Source organism: Hippocampus comes, unplaced genomic scaffold (assembly GCF_001891065.2).
Source record: "Hippocampus comes isolate QL1 unplaced genomic scaffold, H_comes_QL1_v1.1 scaffold437, whole genome shotgun sequence".
Lineage (NCBI taxonomy): Eukaryota > Metazoa > Chordata > Actinopteri > Syngnathiformes > Syngnathidae > Hippocampus > Hippocampus comes.
The window spans coordinates 481284-503749 of NW_017805699.1; the positions used below are offsets into that span (position 1 = coordinate 481284).

General features: G+C 42.5%; 1 protein-coding gene across 2 annotated transcripts in view; it reads right to left on the reverse strand.

Annotated features, from left to right (window-relative positions):
• The window catches only part of LOC109523425 (transmembrane protein 132C-like), a 132795-nt gene that overhangs the window by 103202 nt on the left and 7127 nt on the right, over nucleotides 1–22466 (reverse strand). Inside the window, exons 1-2 of one of the 2 annotated variants that reach the window (XM_019882565.1) lie at nucleotides 12049–12416; nucleotides 11647–11876 (exon numbers count right to left, since the gene is read on the reverse strand). In XM_019882565.1, the coding sequence (XP_019738124.1) occupies nucleotides 11647–11692 (46 nt within the window). In that variant the 5' untranslated portion in view covers nucleotides 11693–11876; nucleotides 12049–12416. Of the gene's footprint in view, nucleotides 1–11646; nucleotides 11877–12048; nucleotides 12417–22466 lie in introns of those variants that run through there. The other variant, XM_019882566.1, reaches the window with a different exon arrangement.

The following is a 22466-nucleotide window of genomic DNA, read 5'->3' on the forward strand; positions in this document are numbered from 1 at the left end:
GTGTGTATATATATATATATATATATATGGGGGTGGGGGGACCAGCGGGCGACCTTATCCGCTACCTTCAATTAACATGGCATGTGTCTCCCCACACTTACTTGAGACACGTAGTAGCGTCAGTCCAGTCGCAAACGCTGGAGAAAATCCGGACACCCCAAGAGGCCACCAACTGTTACCGAGAGCTCTCAGCAGCGTTCACTCACTCCCGCTTCCAGTCCACAAGTGAGACCAAACGGATTTTATGTCTCTGTTTAAATCCTTCAGCTTTGGATACACTTGGCTCCCCGACCCTTGAACAAACCTTTTAAGAAGTAATTTATCTTTTTTTTACAAGAGGCACCGGGCCCAGATTTAAAGCGTTGTTGAATTGGTCATTTAAGGTGGGTGAGGGGTGATAACCACCTATTTCAGTTTATGACCAATGAACGGGTTACACGCTATTTTCGGTTTCCAAACATTCTTGGCATGGACCACGGAAGGCTCGGGACTTTGTGCTTTTTCTCCCACTGCATAAATGTCTTTGGCTCGTGCTTCAGGTATCTTTGCTTGTTTGGGTTTTTATTCTTTTAGCTGCACACTAAAAGGCTGTCGTGACGCTGTGAAGATCTGGCTGGACGCAGCTCAACATTCCATTTCCATGGCTGAAGTCATGTTTACCGTCCGAGAGCAAAATTGAACAAAAGTTGGAGTACTGCACTCGATTGCTTCCAGACATCGTTCCACACAATCAACCGAATTCTTGACGATCAATGAATGAACTAAGCAATTAACACGGGTGTGCCCAGTAATCAGCACATCACATGCAGGTAATTGTGGCTTCGAAGGTTTTTCCAGTGTGTCCCTCTGACATCGCCTGAGTGGATCATGATGAAGTATGCATCGATTATTCCAGAGTTCTTCAAATGTCACCTCAGAGAACCGATATTTCAATGCACTATAGCTCCATGGCTTGCGTAAGGACTTAAGAATTACATTTGGACCAATGGTTAATTTGGAAAGGTTGCATACGAGTGCTTAGCCGGGATTAATGTCTGAGAACAGACATTACCGCCCACCTCAAAAAAATAATCAGATATTTAGGATAATCTGATCAGACGATTTGCCAAAGTCTTTCAATCCGATGCATGTTTACAAAATGATTGAGCCGCCATCAGATTTGGCAATGGCGAAAATGGGAGAGGATATGAGTGTTGCTCGATAGCCCCCCTGCTTGATGCAGAAGGGTCGGAAGAGGAGGCACAGCGTGACTCGCCTTGCCTTCTTCGGTTTGCCGCTTATTCCGCGCCGTGCGAGCAGGCCGGGCAGGCGGCAGATTGGCCATTCCTTTTCCATTTGGATTGATCCCCCGGTGAGAATGAATGTACGCCGGTCTGGTAATTAAATTCGAAAAGAGAAGAAAGGCCGCAGATATCTGAAGATTCAAAGTAATGGCTTTGAGGTTCGACAGACCGGAGGATGCAATGGACAAAGTGGAAATGCAGATAAAGGATTCCATTTGGGACAAAGGGTACAAAGCATGATGATGGGTCAGCACAGCCAGCTGGTTTGAGGCCAACGTCTTGTTGTGGACTTCGGAATGATAACATTAAACCGAAGAGCTACAGGGCTTCATTAAATAAAGTGGAACAACCTTCGTATGATTATAATTCGAAATATATGTCAAGGATGTCAAGAAAGCAGATGGATGATGCTTCCCCTTAGATTTTTGTTTGTTTGTTTGTTTGTTTTTACGGCATTTGCAGATTTTAAGCCCCACAAGGGCAAGGAAAACCAAACACAAAAAAAACGAAACATGTTAAGACCTTTACAACATGTCTCCGTTATGATCCTGTTCTTGTGTGTCTCCAGCAGGTGGCAGAGGAGAGGCTTCCCTCCAGCATGCACACCTGCTGCCAATTTGGTCCGCAAGTTAGCCAAGGATTTAAGAACTGCCAAAATGCCATGTCTGTGTCGGATTATTGACCCTGTCTGCTGCTCAGGCTCAAGTGTTATTTTCTAGACCTCTCGATCTTGTCATTGCCGGGTTTTTGTGCTCTTTGCCCTGTCAGTGTTTATATTATTTTGTCTTTGATCTTGCTCTTGTTTTTCTTTCGCGCAGTTGGAGTCGAGTCATTTCATGTGTATTCTCGGATTAACTATTTTCCGCTTATTGTTAATGTATGGTTTTTCCTGGTTCTTGTTGACCAGCGATTTCTGTTTATACTTTGTCGGAGCACTTTTGTTATTAAAAAAATGATTTTTTTGTACGGATTTTCTTTGAGTGTACGTTTGTAACATCCGATCGCCATTCAGTTCGTCCACGAACCGTGTCAGTAAAAAAATAAAAAATAAAGACCCTGCATAGTGTGAAGAGTTGATTGGCAAAAACGTTTCATAGGTGGCACACACAAAAAGAATGACGTTACCCAAACGATAATTACAACAATGTCACTGTTTGAAGCGAGCACAAGATTTACTCCTCCAAAGTTGCCGCGTGAAATTGATTCACTGACCTTTTAAAAAAGAGCTTTATTTTGCTATTGCACCAAGCGGAACTTTTTTTTTTTTTTTTTTTAGTGTGTTCATTTAAGACAGGATATTTATGTCATTTGTTTGCGTCATTATATAGTGCTTCACCACTGATGTGCGATAACAAATATTTGATTTGCTTGAGTCAAACTACTGCCGAACAAAATTTAAGTTGGGAGACCTTATGAATTTGGATGCACTCGCTTTTTTTCTTTTTTTCTTTTTTGCTGACATATCGGATCAAACTTTGGGACTGGCAATTTGGATGCAAAAAAAAAAAAAAGACATCCCTAGTTTAACCCTTTCAGGACAACGGTTACTACAGTGGACAGCTTATCATGTTATCAGGTGACAGGTTATCATTACTGCTGCATGAAAGGGTTAATTATCATATAAATAACGTATGACAGTCATGTAAGAATTTGTCCGGAAGCCCACAAACATATAAATTCCAAATATATCAATGTATAGAAAACAATCAAACAGAATAATAAGAAGCAAGGCGGTAACCCTTGACATTAGCACCACACCCGCCCCCACACTTGCACACGTATCTTATCAAGTGCAATCTATGACGTGATTTTTCCTCATTCATTGATGACATCTGTTCCTCCGCTCCACCGATTGCAATTTGGGCACCTAATAAGGCCTAGCAAATGGCCGTCGGCACACTTCATTCTAACTAGAAATTGTCAAATTGCAATTTTCCAAGGCTTCTCACAATTTTCAGCTCCTGTCTGACCCTCCGGCCTATGGGATGGATCAATATCTGTGTCTGATTCCCAATGCGGAGGAAACACACACGCGCCACGGTTGGAAAGCAATCGACTACACCACACTGGCTATATGAAGGCGTATGGGAGTCATTGACTCGTTCCCGTATAAAGCTGCGCTGTTCAAGGTTGGGGAGAAGCAGTCTAATGTTCATGGCACAAAAGATCCGCAACTGCATGCATGTCTAATTCCACAAAAAAAAAAAAAGAAATGTTTTTTTTGAATGATTTTGCTGGTTGCATGTGAATGCTGAGAGATGATGTCACAAGGTGAAAAACAAAAGTAAGAAATTAATTTGACCGTGCTAGTAATGACATGACACACGCCATTGACTTTGTTTTTATTTACAGTAGTTCATCCATCCATCCAGTTTGTAATCCGCTTCCTCTCTCAAGGGTCGCGGGGTGTGCCACCCAATCGCAGGGCACACATTTATGAACAACCGTCCGCGCTCACACTCACACCTAGGGACAAGTTAGTGTTCCATTAACCTGCCACGCATGTTTTTGGAATGTGGGAGGAAACCGGAATACCCGAAGAAAACCCAAGCAGGCACGGGGAGAACATGCAAACTCCACACAGGAAGGCCGGAGCGGGATTTGAACCCTGCAACTCTGCACTGTGAGGCCGGCGTGCTTACCAGTCGACGACCATGTCGCCCTTACTCAGTAGCTATGAGTAAACATATTTTGCTGAGTACTTACACTTAATTATTTGGAAGGCTACTTTTTGTTTTTACTTGAGACAATAAAGATTATTGATGGACATTTTGTTTGTATATTACTGTGCAGCTTAAGTAACAATTGGCTGATGTCTTACAATGACTTCAAGAGTTCATTTTTGTTCATCCTCTAATGGCGTTTCTCGTGCAAACTCAAACAGAAACAACAACTAAACATAAATAAACATGCTAACAGCGCTAAATAACACAGAAGTGAAAAGACAGAGTAGCACAGCAAAATATAGACAGAAATAAAAAAATAAACAGAACAGCCAAGATTTCCCTCAACTGAGTGACCCACTCTGCAATCGCACCCACATAACAATCTTTGGAGGTCCACTTGTGACTCTATTTTGGAGTGACAGCCCTCAGTAAGGCTTACTTCTATGGAAAGTAGCTCGGCATCAATTGGCGAGGCAATTTCATCCCGCAAGCCACTTCCCCATTGGTTTTGAACGTAAAGTGTCTATCAAGTCTCAAATGTTGAACCAGATGATGATAATTTTCTACAGAGTTCCCATTTTGGCAGTATTCATTAGAGTGAGAGGACGTTGACAGAGTAGTTGTTGGGCAATTTTCTACACAGACTACTTATGGTCTCAAAGCCACAATTTTGAGAATACGGCTGCTTTTATTAATCCGTCCTCACTTTGGTGAGGGGCTACTTGTTGATCTGACTCATGGCCCATAATGGATCAAGCTCGACAAATGAGACGATGGCATTCAAAACAATCACTTTCCACCATTGTTGCTCTGTTTTGTTTTTAGAACGTGTTTGCCCGTTGCCAACGGTTTATATTGTCACTTTCCCGTGGATTTGTGGAATGAATTATATGGAAGGGAAAAAAAATGGGAGGACATCTTATAAATAGAAAAATAAGATGACGCGGTCTACGTAAACAGAATTGATCACTTTCCAAGAAATTGAAACAACACCATGGAGGAGGAGCGCCCAATGCAAGACAGATGCAAAAAAATATATATATTTCTGGCAACCGGATTTCTTTCCTTAATTGAAGACGTTTTGCTTGAGAGTCTCTGAGAGGAAGGTTCATGTTTGCAAACATCTGTTCCCGTACGACCGCGTGCTGCTAGCAGTTAACTCTTTCTCAGATAGCCCGTAGCTAGTTTTAATGACATTTCCATTTAAGCAATCAGCTCAAACTCAGAAAGCCTTCATACTGAACCACCCACCAGTGCTTCGTTAGGCTGTTTGAGATAAGCACGGTTTGACACTTGGATTGACTTTGAAAAAAAAAAAATCATAATGGGACGAATGGCAATGGAATCTTTGAAGGATCGGTGAAAAGAGATCCGTTCAAACCACCATCATGCATGTCCCAAACCGAAGCCAGTTACACTCACACACAAAAAATAAATAAATATGTCTTCAAATTTTTTGAGTATGACTATAGTGCCGATCTGAACCAGGCCTGCATACCAGCAGTGGCAGTGATGGCAGGCCAAAAAGGAAAAATATGATAAGTGATAAAACAACTGAATGCGGACCGTGGCTGCAGACGACAGGAAAGCAAAGTCAAAAATAATAAAAAGCAACTTTCAAAAAAACGAAAGTCGTCATCAAAATATAAGCAGCAAATATCGCTTTACACTTACATGAAAATTAGCAATGCCAATCAGTAACTTAAAACCTGAACAGGTTTTACGGTCGTCTCGTTGACCCTTGAATGGATTATTCTTATTTCTATTACTTTCTGTGGTAAAAAAAAAAAAAAATCCAAAAAAGGAATTTCCCATTTGATAAGCTATTCGACAGTAGACCTATGACAGATAACATAAAAAAATTATTATGGCTGTGGAGATTCACAGCGGCACGAGCAGACTTTATGATAGCGTAGACCACCTATTGGGACTATTGTTGATGGAATCAATCATTTTCTCCAGATGCGCCAAACAGCACAAGGCAATAACTTCTTTGGTAGACATGACATTTGCTCACGCAAAAAATATAAGATGCCTAAAAGTGATGATGTGTAAAGCTACCCGAGTGACAGACTCGTGAAATAGGAGGGCAGCTGCCGGTGATGCGCCGCGCCTTGTCACACAATTGTAAACACACAAAAAAAAAAAGACAATGTGAACCTTTTTTGTTTTTTTCTTTCCTGTGATTGCGTCGCTTCATTATAATTTCTGTTTGATTTGCAGGGTGTGCGGCGGGCTTGCGCTTGCGAGTGTTACGTTAGTTATGCTAATAGTCGACAGACCTCCCGCTGATGTGCGATCCCTTTCGCGGTTGGAGGCCTGTGAAGATCTTTGCCCGCAGAGGCGGCTCTGTGTGTTCATCCCAGAGTAACTATGTTGACAGTCGCGAGCCGCTACTCGGCGGCTTTGGCGGTGGTGCGCACACATGCAACGTTGTGTTCATTTTACCGTGTATTGGTTATTGCTTGAACTCTAATCGAATAAGGAAAAAAGATTTTGTGGACAGAGAGACAGCAGCCTCCTTACGGGACCCGTCAAAGTCTGTGTCTCAACGTTTTGGGCTTTTTTGTGTAAACAGCACTCATGGGATAGGGCGAACAAAGTCCATCCATCAAATTTCTATCGCGCTTGTCCTCATCGGCTGAGCTGGAGTCGATCCAAGTTGGCTGTAGGGAGAGAGGGAGAGTTTAGGTGCTAAGTGCTAACCGCCAGTCCACAAAAATGTTCCTTTCTTAATGTGTCTCGCTGTATATGGCAGCTTAATAATTGTTTTGTTTTTGATTTGAAAGCAACCGCTGGAGGTAGTACTTTTACCTTTAAGTGAGTGAGTCACGCCACTCGAAATACTCTTAAGAGTGAAATCTGGGGCTTTTTGCCAGTTACAGTAATTATTCTGCTTGTCACTATACGCCGTTGGCACCGATGAGAAAGGATACATTACCATAATTTCCACATGACAAAACACGCCCGATTAAAGGCTGAATCCGCTAAATTTAGCCGTAACATTTGTACACACATGAGCCGCTTCATGTTAATACTTGATGGTCTCCACATTGTAACATGGGATATTTGCCTTTCAGTCTCTCTCGTCAAACGAGGCCAATTCACCGACGAGCTTCATCACAAGGCAGTGCAGCCTTTGGAAATCGGTTTGTTTATGAGTTATGACGAGTTGGAGAGATTTATGGGATGCACGGACTTATTATATAAGTCCGTGAGGGGGATGTTGCTGCATGGCCGGACTTTCTGTCCGTGTTGCCAGGGATGGTGGGAATCGGTGACCAAACAAACAACAGAGAGATGAGGGTCGCACTGTCGAGATGGCTGCATTTATGGCACTCGTTCCCTCTGCTCATTAAACTCAACTCAAGATGATTACAGTATTTTCGCACAACGACATACTGTGACCTCTATATGCGCACCTACACAGCCGCGTACCGCTACGCACACACAACACTTGCATATTTTATCTCTCACGGCTCGCGTCCGTACTCCAAACTGTATAAGGGCGGACCCAAACAATTTCATTGGTCCACAGATGAGACGAGACGATGAGATATCTACTCACAGCCTGAAGCTCCTCAGTAAGAATTCGTATGTAGACCACACAGATTTAAAGCCACAGGGGTTCAAAAAAATGGGGGGGGAAAATTGTGTTGTGTTAGTACTAGTATCATCACGAAGGTGACTGGTTAGTGTTGTGTGCACTGCTTTGAGAGTAACTTCGGAAAAGGAACTTGCATTTGTCATTATCTATGGCCGTAATCACATGGGGGACAATACCAATTTGTTGTATTTATAGGCGCCGTAATAAGCACTGCAGGACACAGTACGTAGCATGAATAAAAAGAAGAAAACAGATGAATATAAAAGTTATTGTAGTCATTATGATGATTCTCAATAAAATTACTTGTACTGTCATCTACTGTAATCAGCTAATGTATATAGCCAATTAAACCTCTCCAAGACGTCTGCAGTTATAGACTCAGAAAATGGCGGTTTTGGAAGACAAAATAACAAAACGCACATCAGCATTTGAAGCGCATGCTGAGGAGCCAATTTCTCATCACATTACAGCCATAATGCGTGATTGTTGTTTTTGTACTTCTACAAGAAGTGGGGTTTTTTTTGTGTCAATCCACACATTGAGCCGTTTTGAAAACATAATTGGCGTCCTAATAGGCATCACAAGAATAGCAGGCATTTCTGATTCTGCAACCAATCCCGTCTCCAGATACAATACTCCCAAGTTTAAGATCTTTGCAGTAGACAGAGACCAAATCATTGTTATAGGTGTGAAAAACTATAACAAGGTGGGGTTGATTAAAACATCAGCAAATGAGTGGCTTAATGGAAAAGGTTGATTGCTATGTGTAACGTTTTTTCCCCCTCTCTGAATGCAACAACCATATTGGCATGTTGCCAACGTGTCCTTCATTTGATACGGTCATGTCCACATTGTAGTGCAATGTTTGTCAGGTCCCTCTTGGTCGCACTAATCAATATTTCTATCGGCTTCAAATGACTTCATGTAATAGGAAGTGTGTCTGTTACAGTGGGGGTGGGGGGGGTGCAGATATTACGCTGTACAGCAGTTCTGATCTGAATAGGTATGGTTAGTTTTTTCAATTAAATGTAACATTTTAAAAAGGGCTTTTTTTTTTAATCTGTGGTAGCTGGCTAAGGTTAACTGACTCTTTTCATATGACTGATTTTTATTTGATGTTCGGCACTGTATGCAGCAGTGGCTGTTTTTAAAGTGCTCTATCAATTTTTTTATGTGTCTAAAATTGAAGTCAACACATTCCTAATGTACATTTAGTTTTTGTTAACGAATCCTGCCTCTGTGTTACGAGCCATCCAAGATGACATACGGATCACTGGTGCAGTGTTTGCTCTTACTGCTCCCAACCCCCCGAGGCTGGAGTACAACACGTTGCTGCACATAGGCCAGCCCAGCCATCATCCATCACCGCATGGTACTGCACTTGCACTGGAGTTGGAAAATTGCTCGAGAAAAAAAAAATCCTTGGTTACCTCGATGTGAGCTCCCGGGGAGGCTGATAAATATATCCACTGAAAATACGAAATTGGGATACTATATTTAAGCAAATTTGCTAGCGGCCAGTCCAGGGTGTACCCCACCTACCGCTCGGAGTCCGTTGGGATAGGCTCCACCTCGCTCTAATGATAATAAACAGCATAGGTGCAAGGATTCAGAAATGTTTTTTTTTTTTAATTGATTGTATATTCACGTCAAACTGCAAATATTTGCTGTTACAGCAACAGTCCATTACGAATAAGTTATGCTACTAACGCAATGGCCACGGCTAACGTCAGCTTGTTTAAAGTGCTATTGCTAGCTTAGTACTGCTAACGCCGCCATTTTGTTGAAGTTAGGCCGCATTTGAGGATCATCCAACGTTAGCGAAGGGGCGTGGCTCTGGGTCAGACATTTGAGGAGCAGGGGACGGAAGTTAGTGACGTGAGGGTTATTGCAAGCGGTATTAAGATTGCGCATTTCCCCTTTAAGAAGCCCCCAATAGTGAGGGGATAGATTTTTGGTTTTGTTTTGTTTTTTTTACCCCATACAAGAATATTTCGGAAAATCAGCTTCCGGTATATTTCAAGCTTCAATTATAAGCAAAACGCCCTTCTTCAGGTTGAGGAGTTGTTCAAGTAATATCCCCCCCTCCCCCGAAGACTTTAACCTCCAGAGACGACATTTCACAGCGGAAATCTTGGCATAAGATCATCTATTTAAAATCTTGGGCTTTCCACTTCTTTTGTCAGTCTCTCACTCAGCTAACCAATGTGAAGCTGCCAGGAATAAATGTGAGCCACAAAATCCACCCCAGCCTAACGAAAAATAAAAAAATGTATGCTTAATAACCTCAAGTGAAAATCAAACAAATCAACATTCAACGCGAAGAAGGGCAGGGCAGTGAACTGCAAGCGTGAATCCAACCAAAGCACATTAGCGAGCAACAAAGCTGAACAGACAAAAAGTCCTGAATGTACGATGCAATAAAAGAAAGCACAGTGAAGCTCCATTTTGCAAGGCTGATTTGACTGGGGGCTCATTGAAAATGTGTTAATTGGGGCTCATTAAAGCCTTTTAATTCAAGAACGACCCATCAAACGTAAATGCCCCCCCTGTTATCGTACTGAAGAAAACTAGTCAGGTGTTGCCTGAATACCCTCGCCGGGTCGATTTTTACCACGGGGGATTGTTTTTGTCTCATCTTGTCTTTCTTAAATTAAGACTAAAGTGGGCAACACATTTATTTTTAGTGTGAGTGAGAGAACATCGCCAACTACTGGCCTGGCAAGCATCTTTCAGGTTGTTTTCAGCGGAACAGGGGCAATTTTTTTCAACTATATGAAATTTAATAGTCTGTTGTCATCTAAATCTATGTTCAATTAGTTTTACAATCGACAGTACATCATCTTGGGAGCATAGAGGTTCAGTACTCCTGCAGCCAAGATTGTTCAGCCACAGTCTGTATCTATTGCACTCAGCCTTCAAAAAGGCTCCATCCCTCATGTTGGAGAAAGTTGTGAGGATCAGGCTGGCACAAAGTAGGCACACAATATTTGCACTGCAGCAGGACGCTGAAGTGTGCTGGATTAGTTCTAGGCCAGGGCTAGAGGCTTCCGGGAACTGTGTCATCAGCCCATCGGACTGACAACTGTGAAGTCTGTAAATGCGTTTTGAGAAGCCAAAAAAAACTGCATATCCATTTCACGATAACGGGTGTGCACAAGACCAGAAAACACATGCGCAATCACACCAGGGTGTTGCCCAGAAGAAAAAAACAAATATCCGTCCTTTTTTTTGTTTTGTTTTTATATTGCTTGTTCTTTTGTCTATTCAGCTGACCTGGAAGTGGTGAACGACGAGACAAGACTTGCCAACCTCCGGTCCACCGTGCTGCCCACAAACAAATATTTCCACTGCAATTTCATGTCAAGTAAATGAACTATCTTCAATCTGAAATCTCCTTGGTTGCTTTGCATTGTGCTTGTGGCTCTTTCGAAAACGCCTTGAAAGAACGGAGACCATAACACAGCCCGGAAATGCACATTCATCTGGATAGCAGGGGAAGAATTTTCTTTTGACCTTACACAAACGTCAAAATATTTCACTAATCATGCATTAACGACACAGCCTCAAAAATGAAAACAGGTGCACAGTCCAAAACATAAAGAGGAGTGTTGTGTATACCCATATTTATGTCTTATTTCTCTGTCTGGCTTTATGTTGCAGCCTGCTGAACTGCAGCAGCCTGCATCACATTTCTCACAGTCGCGCAGGAACACACACACACACACACACACACACACACACACACACACACACACACACACACTCACACACACACACTCCAGGCAACTGTCACGCCGCATTCATGTTAATATTACAAGTCATTTTGCATTCTGCCACAACAGCTTACAGCTAATTACGAGGCTCATAAATTATCTATGTCCGCTTGGCTGAGAGGGAATCATTTGCATTTCATGATTGTTCCCCCGCCGACTCAAACGACTTCATAAAAGTTACATCACATGCACTATTCCTTATGACGGGGCCATATATTTTACGTATCGTCTCCCCGTATTGCTTATATCACACCGAGTGATGTGCACGTGACACAAGTGTTCCATGTATGTGGCATCTCGGTGAGCTTTCTTACCTGTGCACAAAAGTGCTGCGAGTCCCACGCACCGAAGCGGCTCCATGTCTCTTGTTATCGTCTTTGATTCGAGAAAAGCCGCAGGATCGCTCCGAAAAGCACCAAAGCCTCACTACTTGGCACGCAATTTATCCTCTCCCGGAACTGGTCTCCCATTTGAAAGTGAGCAGATCTTCAACTGGCTGTGTCATGTCACCCAAACCGAAATGACATTCGGCGTCCTCCGCCACCTGAAAACACACACACGCATGCACTCAATACGCTTGTTGAATCACATAGATTATTAGTTATTCAACTGATGTTTAAGTTATGTAGAGAGCTAAGTAGCTAAGGAAGATAAAACAAGGTTTGGGTGCTTTTTTGGTTGTGCGTAAAAACGCACGGCGTTATCTTGCTATTTACCTTCCGGCGTTGATTGTGTGCGTCGACTCGCTCTTGTCACTTGCAGTCAAATTAAACCCGCTTAAAGTTTGTACACTCACACAAAAACAAAGGCTTCAACGATTGTCCCAAAAAAAGAGGTCATCCCCGCACGCTCCGAGGCACAAGAGTGTGGCAAAACAACGCAGGACGTTGCGGAGTGGCGGGGGAAGAGTCCGTCAACTTTCCAAGCGAGGAACAAATGATTCGTGCACCGATCCGTTGGGTTTGGATCCTCCCTGCACCCTGTGGCGCTGATCGGAGAGTGCGGGTTGCACAAACTGGAGGCTTGAACGCATTCCAGGCTCGGATTGGCAAACTGGAGAGTCACGTCATTGGGCCGTTTAATTCGCGCCTGATATCAAAATGAAAAATATTAATCATTTAAATGTTAAAATTACATTTAAAAGAGGCTCAAAATCTATTGAAATGCGTATTGATGACGTGCGCAAAAAGCACATATGCTATTGATTCCTTGGGGCAATTGTTGGGACATTAGAACAATCTTAATCGCGTTGTCTAAATCCAGACACAAAACACTCGATGTTGTTGATTTAACTCCAATCTGCCATTTAAGCACAATACCGATTATTTTAGACAACATCATAAATTACAAAACTATTTCTTAAACAGAAGAGAATGACTCCGTTGAAAAAAAATAACACTCTCATAATTGGATGAATCATAAGTATCATTATGGGAGAGCGCCGCAACTGGTTGGTTTCATGAGAAGCAACAGTGCCCCCTAGGGGGAGAAACTCTGACTGCAAGCAGCTGTCCTCTGTTTGCTCCGGCGACTCATGACACAGACAGCAGTGTAAACTCCAGGAGGCTGCTTTTGAACAGTAGGACACGAAAAGCGAGAGAGCGAGAGAGAGAGAGAGAGAGAGAGAGAGAGAGAGAGAGAGAGAGAGAGAGCATATTGTTTGTTTGCAATGACTCATTTCTAATGCCCTGCAAAGGTGTCTTTGGTTGTACCTGTGATATTGTCAGTGTTTTTGCATGTAGGACACGCTGACTCACAAAGGATTTTCGTTCATAAGAAGATGAATACTGTCTCTGGGAACAACAGACATGACTACCATACCGTGCAAATAGAATTACTTTTATGATAAGGTACACAATAGGAACCCAACCAAGATTATCAAACTGAAAAAAAAAACCCAACAACTTATTCAATGTATAAAGCGAACTGAAACGAACTATCGCTATAATGAAAATGTCGATGACAGGTGTCAAACTCATAGCCCGAGGACCAGATCTGGCCCCACCACATCATTTTAGGTGGCCCCCAGCAATTCAAGCATGTCAACTTGAGTGATTCTTGCTAAATTCGTATCAAAATTTCAAATTGTTATCTGCAATGTTCCTTCTTATTTTCCATGAGCTTTCCCTGGACCACAGGGAGACATATCAGACATGCACACTGCGGCCAAAGCAGTATCACATGCGCCCAAAACCTGAGATGAAAACAAGTTACATGATCTAGGCATGTTCCAAAAAAAAATCAAACCACCTATCGCTCAAAACAGAACATCCCACTGAATCGAGATTTGTGAGATGAGTAAAATCAGCCCCAGTTTTTTTCATTCCTTTCACTTCAAGCATAATCCTTTAAGTCTCAAGCAGTTTGTACCATGACACTTCAATCTAAAAACTTTCCAAATCCTGTAACGCATGTTCAGATCTTTTAGTGTGGAACATGCTCAAAGCCGCAATGCAGGCTTTTGCGTATGCAATAAAAGCCTCTCCCAACATGCACTGGGACGGTCAGCAGCCCGGCCTCTGAGGCGTGGCTACGTCTGTACTAAACAGCGGCGGTTATAGATTATCAAAGAAGCGGAGTGACCCAGCGGATGTTGGCGGCGAGGGGCTCCCCCCTTCATCGGCCGCTCAAACTTGCAACACTCGGGGCTCCGTCGGCGCAACACAAGGAGAATAAGATATCAAATGTGTATCGGATTCAGAAATTCCCCTCTCGGAGGACGTCACTCGAGGAAGCTGAGTCAAGCGGAGGAGTGGCTTTAAAATATGAATTATGACTGTTTTTCTTTGATATACTGATACGCACTGCTTTAGCTGGATTCGGAATATCGCGCTTTCCTGTACACGGGAAAGGTTATGAAAGATGTTTAAATGACATTGATGTTAGAATGGTGTTAGGGCTGAAACTGGTTCTTGTCTCAGTCGATTAAGTAGAACTATAATAGGTTTAAAAAAATATGGTCGAAATATAATACATAAAACCCTAAATGGTGAAAACAAACTACAATGTATTTATACCGTTAGGTAGGGAAGAGACTTTCTTTGTAGTGATGTCAGACCATTTACAATGGGATTAAAAAAAAAATGAGTCGACGCAGCCCTTTTCAAATGCCAGACTAAGAAATGCAAATGATTTCAACCCTTCTACAATCTACACGACTCAGCTGATTTTTTTTTTAATCGAGTGATAAATAAAGAAACGAAATAATATGGTGGCCCACGAGTGCACAACCTCTTTTTCGTGTAACATGGCTGTCTTCAGATTTGACCAATCACATTTCTATTTGTGTAACAAGTCAGCCATCATTTAACCCTTTCATGCACCCTGTCCACTGTAATTACCACCGTCCCTGAAAGGGTTAAAGTGCCGAGCAAAGAACCATTTTGGCTGTCATAATACAGGTTTTCACTTTTGTGGCTTTTCAGCAGAAGCCTGAAGATGCTAACCAGTCGGCCACTGGATGCCACTCAATGCATAGTCCAATAATCTACTAAATTGAACTCAATGCCTCCGAATATTGAATAGTGCTGTGTTCTCAGATTTAGAACAGCGACCAAACCCGTCGTTGTAGTCGTTTTTTACACATCCACCATCAGGGTCATCTCGACATGTGCTCACAGCAATGCACACGGTGTTGTGTCATGAGAGGATGTGAACACCTGCATGTAACGCTGCAGCAAGAAGCCCATGTCTGACTCTCTCCTGTCGTCTGAACAAAATGCCATTTTCCTCTTTACAAGCCATCCGTTAATGAAACGTTCCGTGAACCTCACATTGTGTCGCCTTACAGCTTAAAAGCGCACGTGGATTCTCCGTCATTAAGGTCATGGTCAGCCTGCAAAGTTGAAAAGTCCACCGCAGTTGAGGACATTTCACCGAATATATGCGAAACACTTTGTTAGTTCTACTTGTCCAGTAGAGACCAATCAATAATCCAAAGTGGTCACATGTGAGTCCTTTGCTCCGAAATGTGTCTGGCAAGTGACTGACTTGCATAACAATGAAGTCATTGAAGAGTTGTTCACCTATCTGGAAACAAAAAAAAGCGAATTAGAGGTCGAGGTGGGAGTTATGATGTTGGGGGGGGGGGAATAATTTTTTAAAAATTGCTACCCATGGTCATAACAGGCTCCACACCAATTTTGTTTTTAAAAAAAAAAAAAACCCGACTGTCATAACTAACAAACCCTTGTGGATGGCAGAGGTCACCTAACAGTTGCTAACAGCACAGCTTTTGTGTTGAAGAAAAAGATTGTGGGGGTTAGTCTTTGTTTGTCGATTATGATTCGTTGCGTATCTGGAATTAACTTTATTTTTGCTATCTAAAGTAGTCGTGGTGTTTTGTTTTAAAGTTTGGATCACTGTCCTTCTTGATGTATGTTTTGAGAAATGCTTGCTTTCTCTGCTTTTTGGTCAGAAACCAGTGTTTTTGGGGGTTTTTTTGGTGCTCTACTACTGTTTCCTAAAGAACAAACCGCAAACTCAAAACCATTTATCAATTAAGCTCATTGCCAGAGGTCAACTCGCTGATGAAGTGACATTAGAAAATTGTTCCGTGTCCTTCACGCAGCAGGGGGCAACAAACGAAACAATATCGTTAAAGCTTGATGGATTAGTTGATACAGGCTGGATGCACACTAACAGCATTATGTTGTAAATAAAAATAAAGTGCTCCAGTGGAACACGGTGTTACTCTCTGTGTGATGCACCTTTTAGATAACATTCAGTTCACACAAAGGAGCAAACGCAACCACGCACGAAGTGAGAAACGGGGGCAGCTGGAAAGGAAACACGTTTTGTGATTGAGCTTGTGACAAAGCTAATCACGACTACAGGGCAATTTATTCATAAGGCACAGTTATAATACCGAGACAGGGACTCGTTTCAACATGTTGCGATGTCTGTGAGGATTCTTTGTAATTCTACTCACGGATCCACAAAGGGTTGAATTGAGGGCAACTAGTCTCGGATGTTTCACCTCTCATCCAAGTTCTAAATGGATGGAGAAGAGTGAGTTGAAAGTTCATTGGGGAGCCATTTGAGCTATTTCACTTAAAAAAAAAAATTTCAAAGATGAAATGATGTGCATTGTTCAATGATGGTTGATTTTCATTCACATAAATATGCCATTAATAGATTTGGAAATCCCACTGGCAACAAACATCTGGACTCTGGTTTTAATGCTAGCTATTTGTTAGCGATCATTCAGATAGTTCGAGCTGAGCTGGGTTTTTGGTAAAACAGAAAAATTATCTTTTTCATCCATCCATTTTCGAATCCGTTTATCCCCACGCGGGTCGCGGGCGTGCTGGAGCCTATCCAGGCCATCTTCGGGCAGTTGGCGAGGGAAACCCTGAACTGGTTGCCAGCTAGTCGCAGTAGCTAATTTATTTTGGTAGTGATAATAATAAAAACACTCAAAACCATCCAGGAAATCTGATACCAAACATTACCAAAACATTACATGGTACTGGAAATTACCTGCCAGTGGTTACACGAGAAATATAACCTCCCTCGTGGAATGAGACAAGCATGAAGCTAGCATTGGCATCAAGCTAGGTGAAGCAGACAGTGCCCCCCATAAAAGGTAGAATTGCTAAAGCGCTGATATTGTGCCATCATATTGAGCTATTTATTGTTAATTTGATCATAACATTGAAAATAAGAGTTTTCACTTCGTGGTTTAAAAGGAAATGTACCAAGTATATTCCAGGGCAGGTGTCAACCCGTGACTCCATTTACAAAACTGAAAAATCATGGAGAGTACAGCAATGTTTGGTTTGGCTTGTATGTCTGTCGGTTTGTTACTGTGTAGACGCAGTAAAAATGCACCGTTGGCAGTATAGAAAAAGTTTTTGCATTATCCGGCAGACTAATACAGAAACAAACAGCAATCATAGCAATACCTGTTGTCAAATGAATACTGGTCACCAAGTAGGCGGGGTAAATGCACCTAACATATCCACTGCTGCTTTGTTTTTCACATTTTCAGTCATGTTTTGTTTTGTTTTGTTTTTTGGGTGGGGGGGAGATGTCACACCATAAAATACTTGTCCAAAGACAAAACGACATTGTAAATAAACAAAAAGGTCACTGCTGAACCGGTCTCAATGACAGGAGGACATAAGCGAACTTTTTTTTTTGATATACCTGTCTGCTACTTTTTGATAAACAACAACAACAACAAAAGGAAAGTCTTATCATAAGCAAAAAACATAAACAGCACACAAGCTACTCTCACATCCATATATTAAGATACACACAAAAACAGTCACTTGAGCAAAACAAAAGATACTCATCAGTAATCTCTTGCTTTCTGTTATCGGACCCTCTTGGTGTCAGGTTCCGTTCTCTGGCTCATGTCGGAGTGGAGTAATTAACATTTATCAGTCTGTAGCAGACCTTTCGCGCGGAAGGGGTAAATGAGGCGTAAACTACAATGGTATTTTCTCGCTCCCGCCGCAATTGCTCCCTCACCCTTTTAGCCTTTCGGGGTGAGGGCTCCGATCAAACCCCTGGTTTAGGGCATTCAATTTTTGAAGCCGCATTGCACCCTGCTATATCCCTTTGCAACCAGGCTCCATGGCGAGTTGCTATTACAAAAGAACTAAACGCCTTTTTGGGTGATCGAGGACAGTGGACATTGGAGACGCATTGAAATGCAGAAGCAGCATGTTTCATAATGAGTCGGCATCAGTAGAGCGCACTGCAGCGGCGAAACCAAAGAGGAGCCCTGTTTGCACATTAACGTCTGGAGTGGTTTACGGAGCAGATGAAAGCCTTTCCACTAATCACATTTGCCAGGAGCTCGCTATCTTTCACTTACGAAATACAATCTCAGGGGATTTACCTGCATAAGCAGCATTTCCTCTTTTGCGAGGCTTTCATCAGATACAACATGTCAATTACTTTGATACAGTCATGGTTGATATGCAAAATCACAATGTTGCTTTTGGGCACATTTCGCCAAAACCTGCATTGTCATTTTTTAAAAATGGAATTTTCCCAACAACAACAACAAAAAAAAAGGAAACAGCATTCTACCCGCAACTGATGAATGACATTTGTGCCTCCTCACTTTCATGAGTTATGTTGCGTTCGTGACACAAGCACAGTTGGCCAACGACACAATATCACGTGAATCATTTTGGCCTTGCTGAATTTCACAGCAATTAAGATTCTCATTAATTAAAAGGAGCGACTGAACAGAACAGGAACGTGGAACGATTCCTGCGGCGGCGGGGGTGACGCTGAATCGCAAATGCAAGATGTAATCAGGTTATGCTCACTGAAAGCACCAGATCGGCCATTTTGTGCGACAAATTGACCTGTTTTTTGAATTCAAGAGGCACAACGTGACATTTTAATGAAACGGACGAAATTGGTTCAAATTTGCAGCATATGTTTTCCACATTTAAACCCTTTCAGGGACAGAGGCTACTACAGTTTATCATGTTATGAGGTTACAGAGTGCATCAAAGAAGGTTCAAGAAAACAATTACCCTGAATATGTTAAACACAAACATCAAATACAACTGATCAAAGTGGCCAAAGCTTCGCTTTCTATACTGTATGTTCTTGTGGGAGGTTTGGACATATCGTTAATATTTTAAAGCTGTTCGAATATTGCTTCCTTGATGGCCACGCAGTTCAGTGGCATCTGCATGATGACAGAGTGAACCATCTCCCCACCTTCCAACGATCATTAAGAAAAGACATGTGAGCGCGCTGCACCTTCCACCCAGCGGGGGAACTTGCAACATCATACGCACAACCTCCAACAAAAGGTTACAAAAGATTAAAAACAAAAAAAATAAAGAAATAAAAAGCATCGGAATTGGACTGTACAGTGTTCTAGGAATGAATAAGTAAGACAGAATGTTCATTTTCTTCCGGAAGAAAAGTTAACATAAGATGAAGTAAGTGCACAGACATCAATTGTAATGTTGAATAAATCATGCAAGAGACATCTCGGGGAAAGGGTGTCAAGCTTAAATGACAAGGTGCCGCAGCCAAGAAAGGGAAAGTACAGGGAGATAATTGAAGCCACGGGGGTGGCAAAGGACCCCGATAAGATCAAGAAGCTTTTTTTTTCTTTTTCTTTGACATCCGTCTCAGCTTGCGTGGCTGCTTCCTCACTATCATCAGTGCAAAAGTATTCCGATACGACGGATCGTTCGCTAACAAGAGGGTCCACTGTTCGATTCCCGCTCTGTTTGAGTCATGTGTTCTTTCGGCGAGACACTCCCGTGCACGGTTTGGCGGCGGTCGGAAGGGCCGAGTGGCAGCCGCGCTTCCGTCATGGCGGCTGTGCCTATAAAACGTCGTTCACCACCACCAGAGTGGGCGTGCGGGAGCCCTTTGAGTGTCCCGTCGTCCGGAAAAGCGCCGTATAAATCTGATGGCCTTGATGCCATTCATTACATCGCCAGCCCTCTTACACCTGTGCCATCGTTGACACATAGTTAAAGGTTAGCTTGGAATGAAACCACTTGCCCTTTTGCTCGAATAAATATGCAGGATCCTTGGCTTTGAAAAAGAGCGACACTGATACACACCTAGATATCAGGCGTGAATAATAGATATTTTTAGTGTTGTCAAACAATTAAAATATTTAATCGCGATCAAATATATAATGTCATAGTTAACTCAGAATTAGCCATAATTAATCACAAATTTTTATCTATTCTAAATTTCCTTTGATGTTTTTTCTCCTATTTTTCCCATGTTAATGCTCTCATCAACATGGAATCGTGGATCGGTTTTCTTTGTGCAAAATGCAAATATTTACTGAAACAACAATTTCGATTTTCAATTTTACATTAACATTTTTCACTCAGAGCAGTTATTCAAACTTGGAGCACATCTTATTATTTTAGAGCAACGTAACATCCGCTGTGACGTGGTGCCGCATTAATCGCGCGATAAAAAAAATTAATCGAGTTAAAATTGTTTTAAATTAATGCCGATGATAACGCGTTAAACTGACAGCACTATATATTTTACAGTCTTGCAAAACAATGACCAAACTCGTGGCTCGCAATGGTGTGACAGAAGGAAAAAAAAAAAAAAGAGCCATTCATCACCCAGGCTGACACGCTGGCCCGGTGCGACTTTCACTTGTAAGCGTCATTAGAACAAGCAGGCCTATTGCATCCGAGTCCTCCCCCGATATTAAGGCTTTACCATTCATCACCGACGTCATTTTTGGAGGGAGCAAAGACGGCTCCTCTTTTACACCGAGAGAGAAAAAGAAAAAAGTGTTCTTTTCATCGCAGCATTGGATGTGTCCTTAGAAAATGAAATTTCGACTATGATGACGATCAATGTTACGAATGACGCGAGCTCCCGTTAGCTTTTCTAGTTCAGGGCATGATGAGTCGAAAGGGAATCTCTGCATGTTCGTGATGCAAGCGGTTCATCAGTCAGAAAAGTGAACGTTCTTGTTCAGAGATGCGGAAAAAGGTGAAAGTGAAACAGCCAAGCTGTCGAACAGCGCTCGCAAAATGGCCGCCCGCACTCCATCCGACGATCGCCGATGCGGCCTCGTGAGCACTTTTATCGGAACTTGGCAAGAGTTGAAACAACGGTGGCACCCGAAAAGATAAGAACAAAGGAATCGGAATTTCGTAAAAAAAAATTAAAAATAAATAAATAAATAAATAAAAAAGAGAATCAACCAATCACCTTTCAAAGGTCTTGGCCGTTATTAAACTTTCCGTTAGTTCGTTTCCCAACGGACACCATGAAACAAAACATTTGGTGAAGGAAGCCATCTGGCATGTGAGATTAATTGCTCAAAAAAAGAAATATTTATTCAGTATGGCGTTCGTAAAAATAACTTCCCTTTCAACGGAATGGATAATTAAATACAAATCATCAGTTATGATAATGTAACTCTCTTGCCGGTCATATTTCCCCAAAGGCCAAAAAGGTTGTTTTGAATTTTTCCGGTGCCAATCTGTCTGCGCGAGAGGCGAGAAATGACTGGAATGAACCTCGTCCCTGCCAGCCTATTATCGGTCAAGCTCCCTCTTGGAGATTTCCAGCGCCGTGCGACTAGTCCCGATAGACAAAATGGAAAAGCAAAATGTCATATTTCCTCCACCGCTCTTTAATTCATGAGTGCTCTGCCTTATCGGACCACTGGAGTCTTGACCTGTTTTACTTTGCGCCTGCGCCCATTGTGTGTGGGTGTTCTTCCTCCCCTGAAGACTTCTGTCTTTTCCTGACTGAATACCGTGTGGGCCAAGGGTCCCCTCGGTTCCCCCCCAATGGGACTGATAACACCTCACACATCCTGAGTCCAGGGGATGGGGTAGGATAAGGCTTTCAGAATTCCGAATTGGTTTTCTTAAATTTGATTAGCATTTGATGGCGTTCCATTTTCTTACTGTGCTCCGAGGGCAAGAAGCTGGATTATGCGGTCTACTTCACGTGCCTGACAAACGTAACAAATGCATTAAGCCAGGCTTCGGCAAACGCGCATGCGGGTCTTTTGATCTTTCCGCTGTGCCTTCTCTGTGACTTTGAAAAATAATAAATAATGAGTACTCCATTATGTGAATGCTGAAAGGATTCATTGTACTTCCCCCCCACTTTTTTTTTCCTGACTCTGCCATTTTTCGTCCTTCAACTTCTTCTACATATCTCGACCAATTCAAACTAATTCAAGCATTAACATAGTCCAAAAAAAAGTAATACCTTGCCGGCTTTTAACTTTTCTCCTTCAAAACATTGACCGTTTTCTCATAGCTCAATGTTTTGCAACCGTCTATCCGTCCATTTGCTAATCTGCTGATCCTCGCGAGGGTCGCAAGTGTGCTGGAGGCTTTTCCCAGCTGTCTTCGGGCAGTAGTCGGGGGACACCCTGAACTGCTCACCAGCCAATCGCAGGGCACACATAGACGAACGACCAACCGCACTCACACCTAGGACAATTTAGAGTGTTTCATTAACATGCCATCCATGTTTCTGGAATGTGGGAGGAAATCGGAGTACCCGGAGAAAAGCCACACAGGCACGGGGAGAACATGTAAACTCCACACAGGGAGGCCGGAGCTGGAATTGAAACCCGGTATCTCTGCCGGTATCTCTCTGGCCTCCCTGTGTGGAGTTTGCATATTCTCCCCAT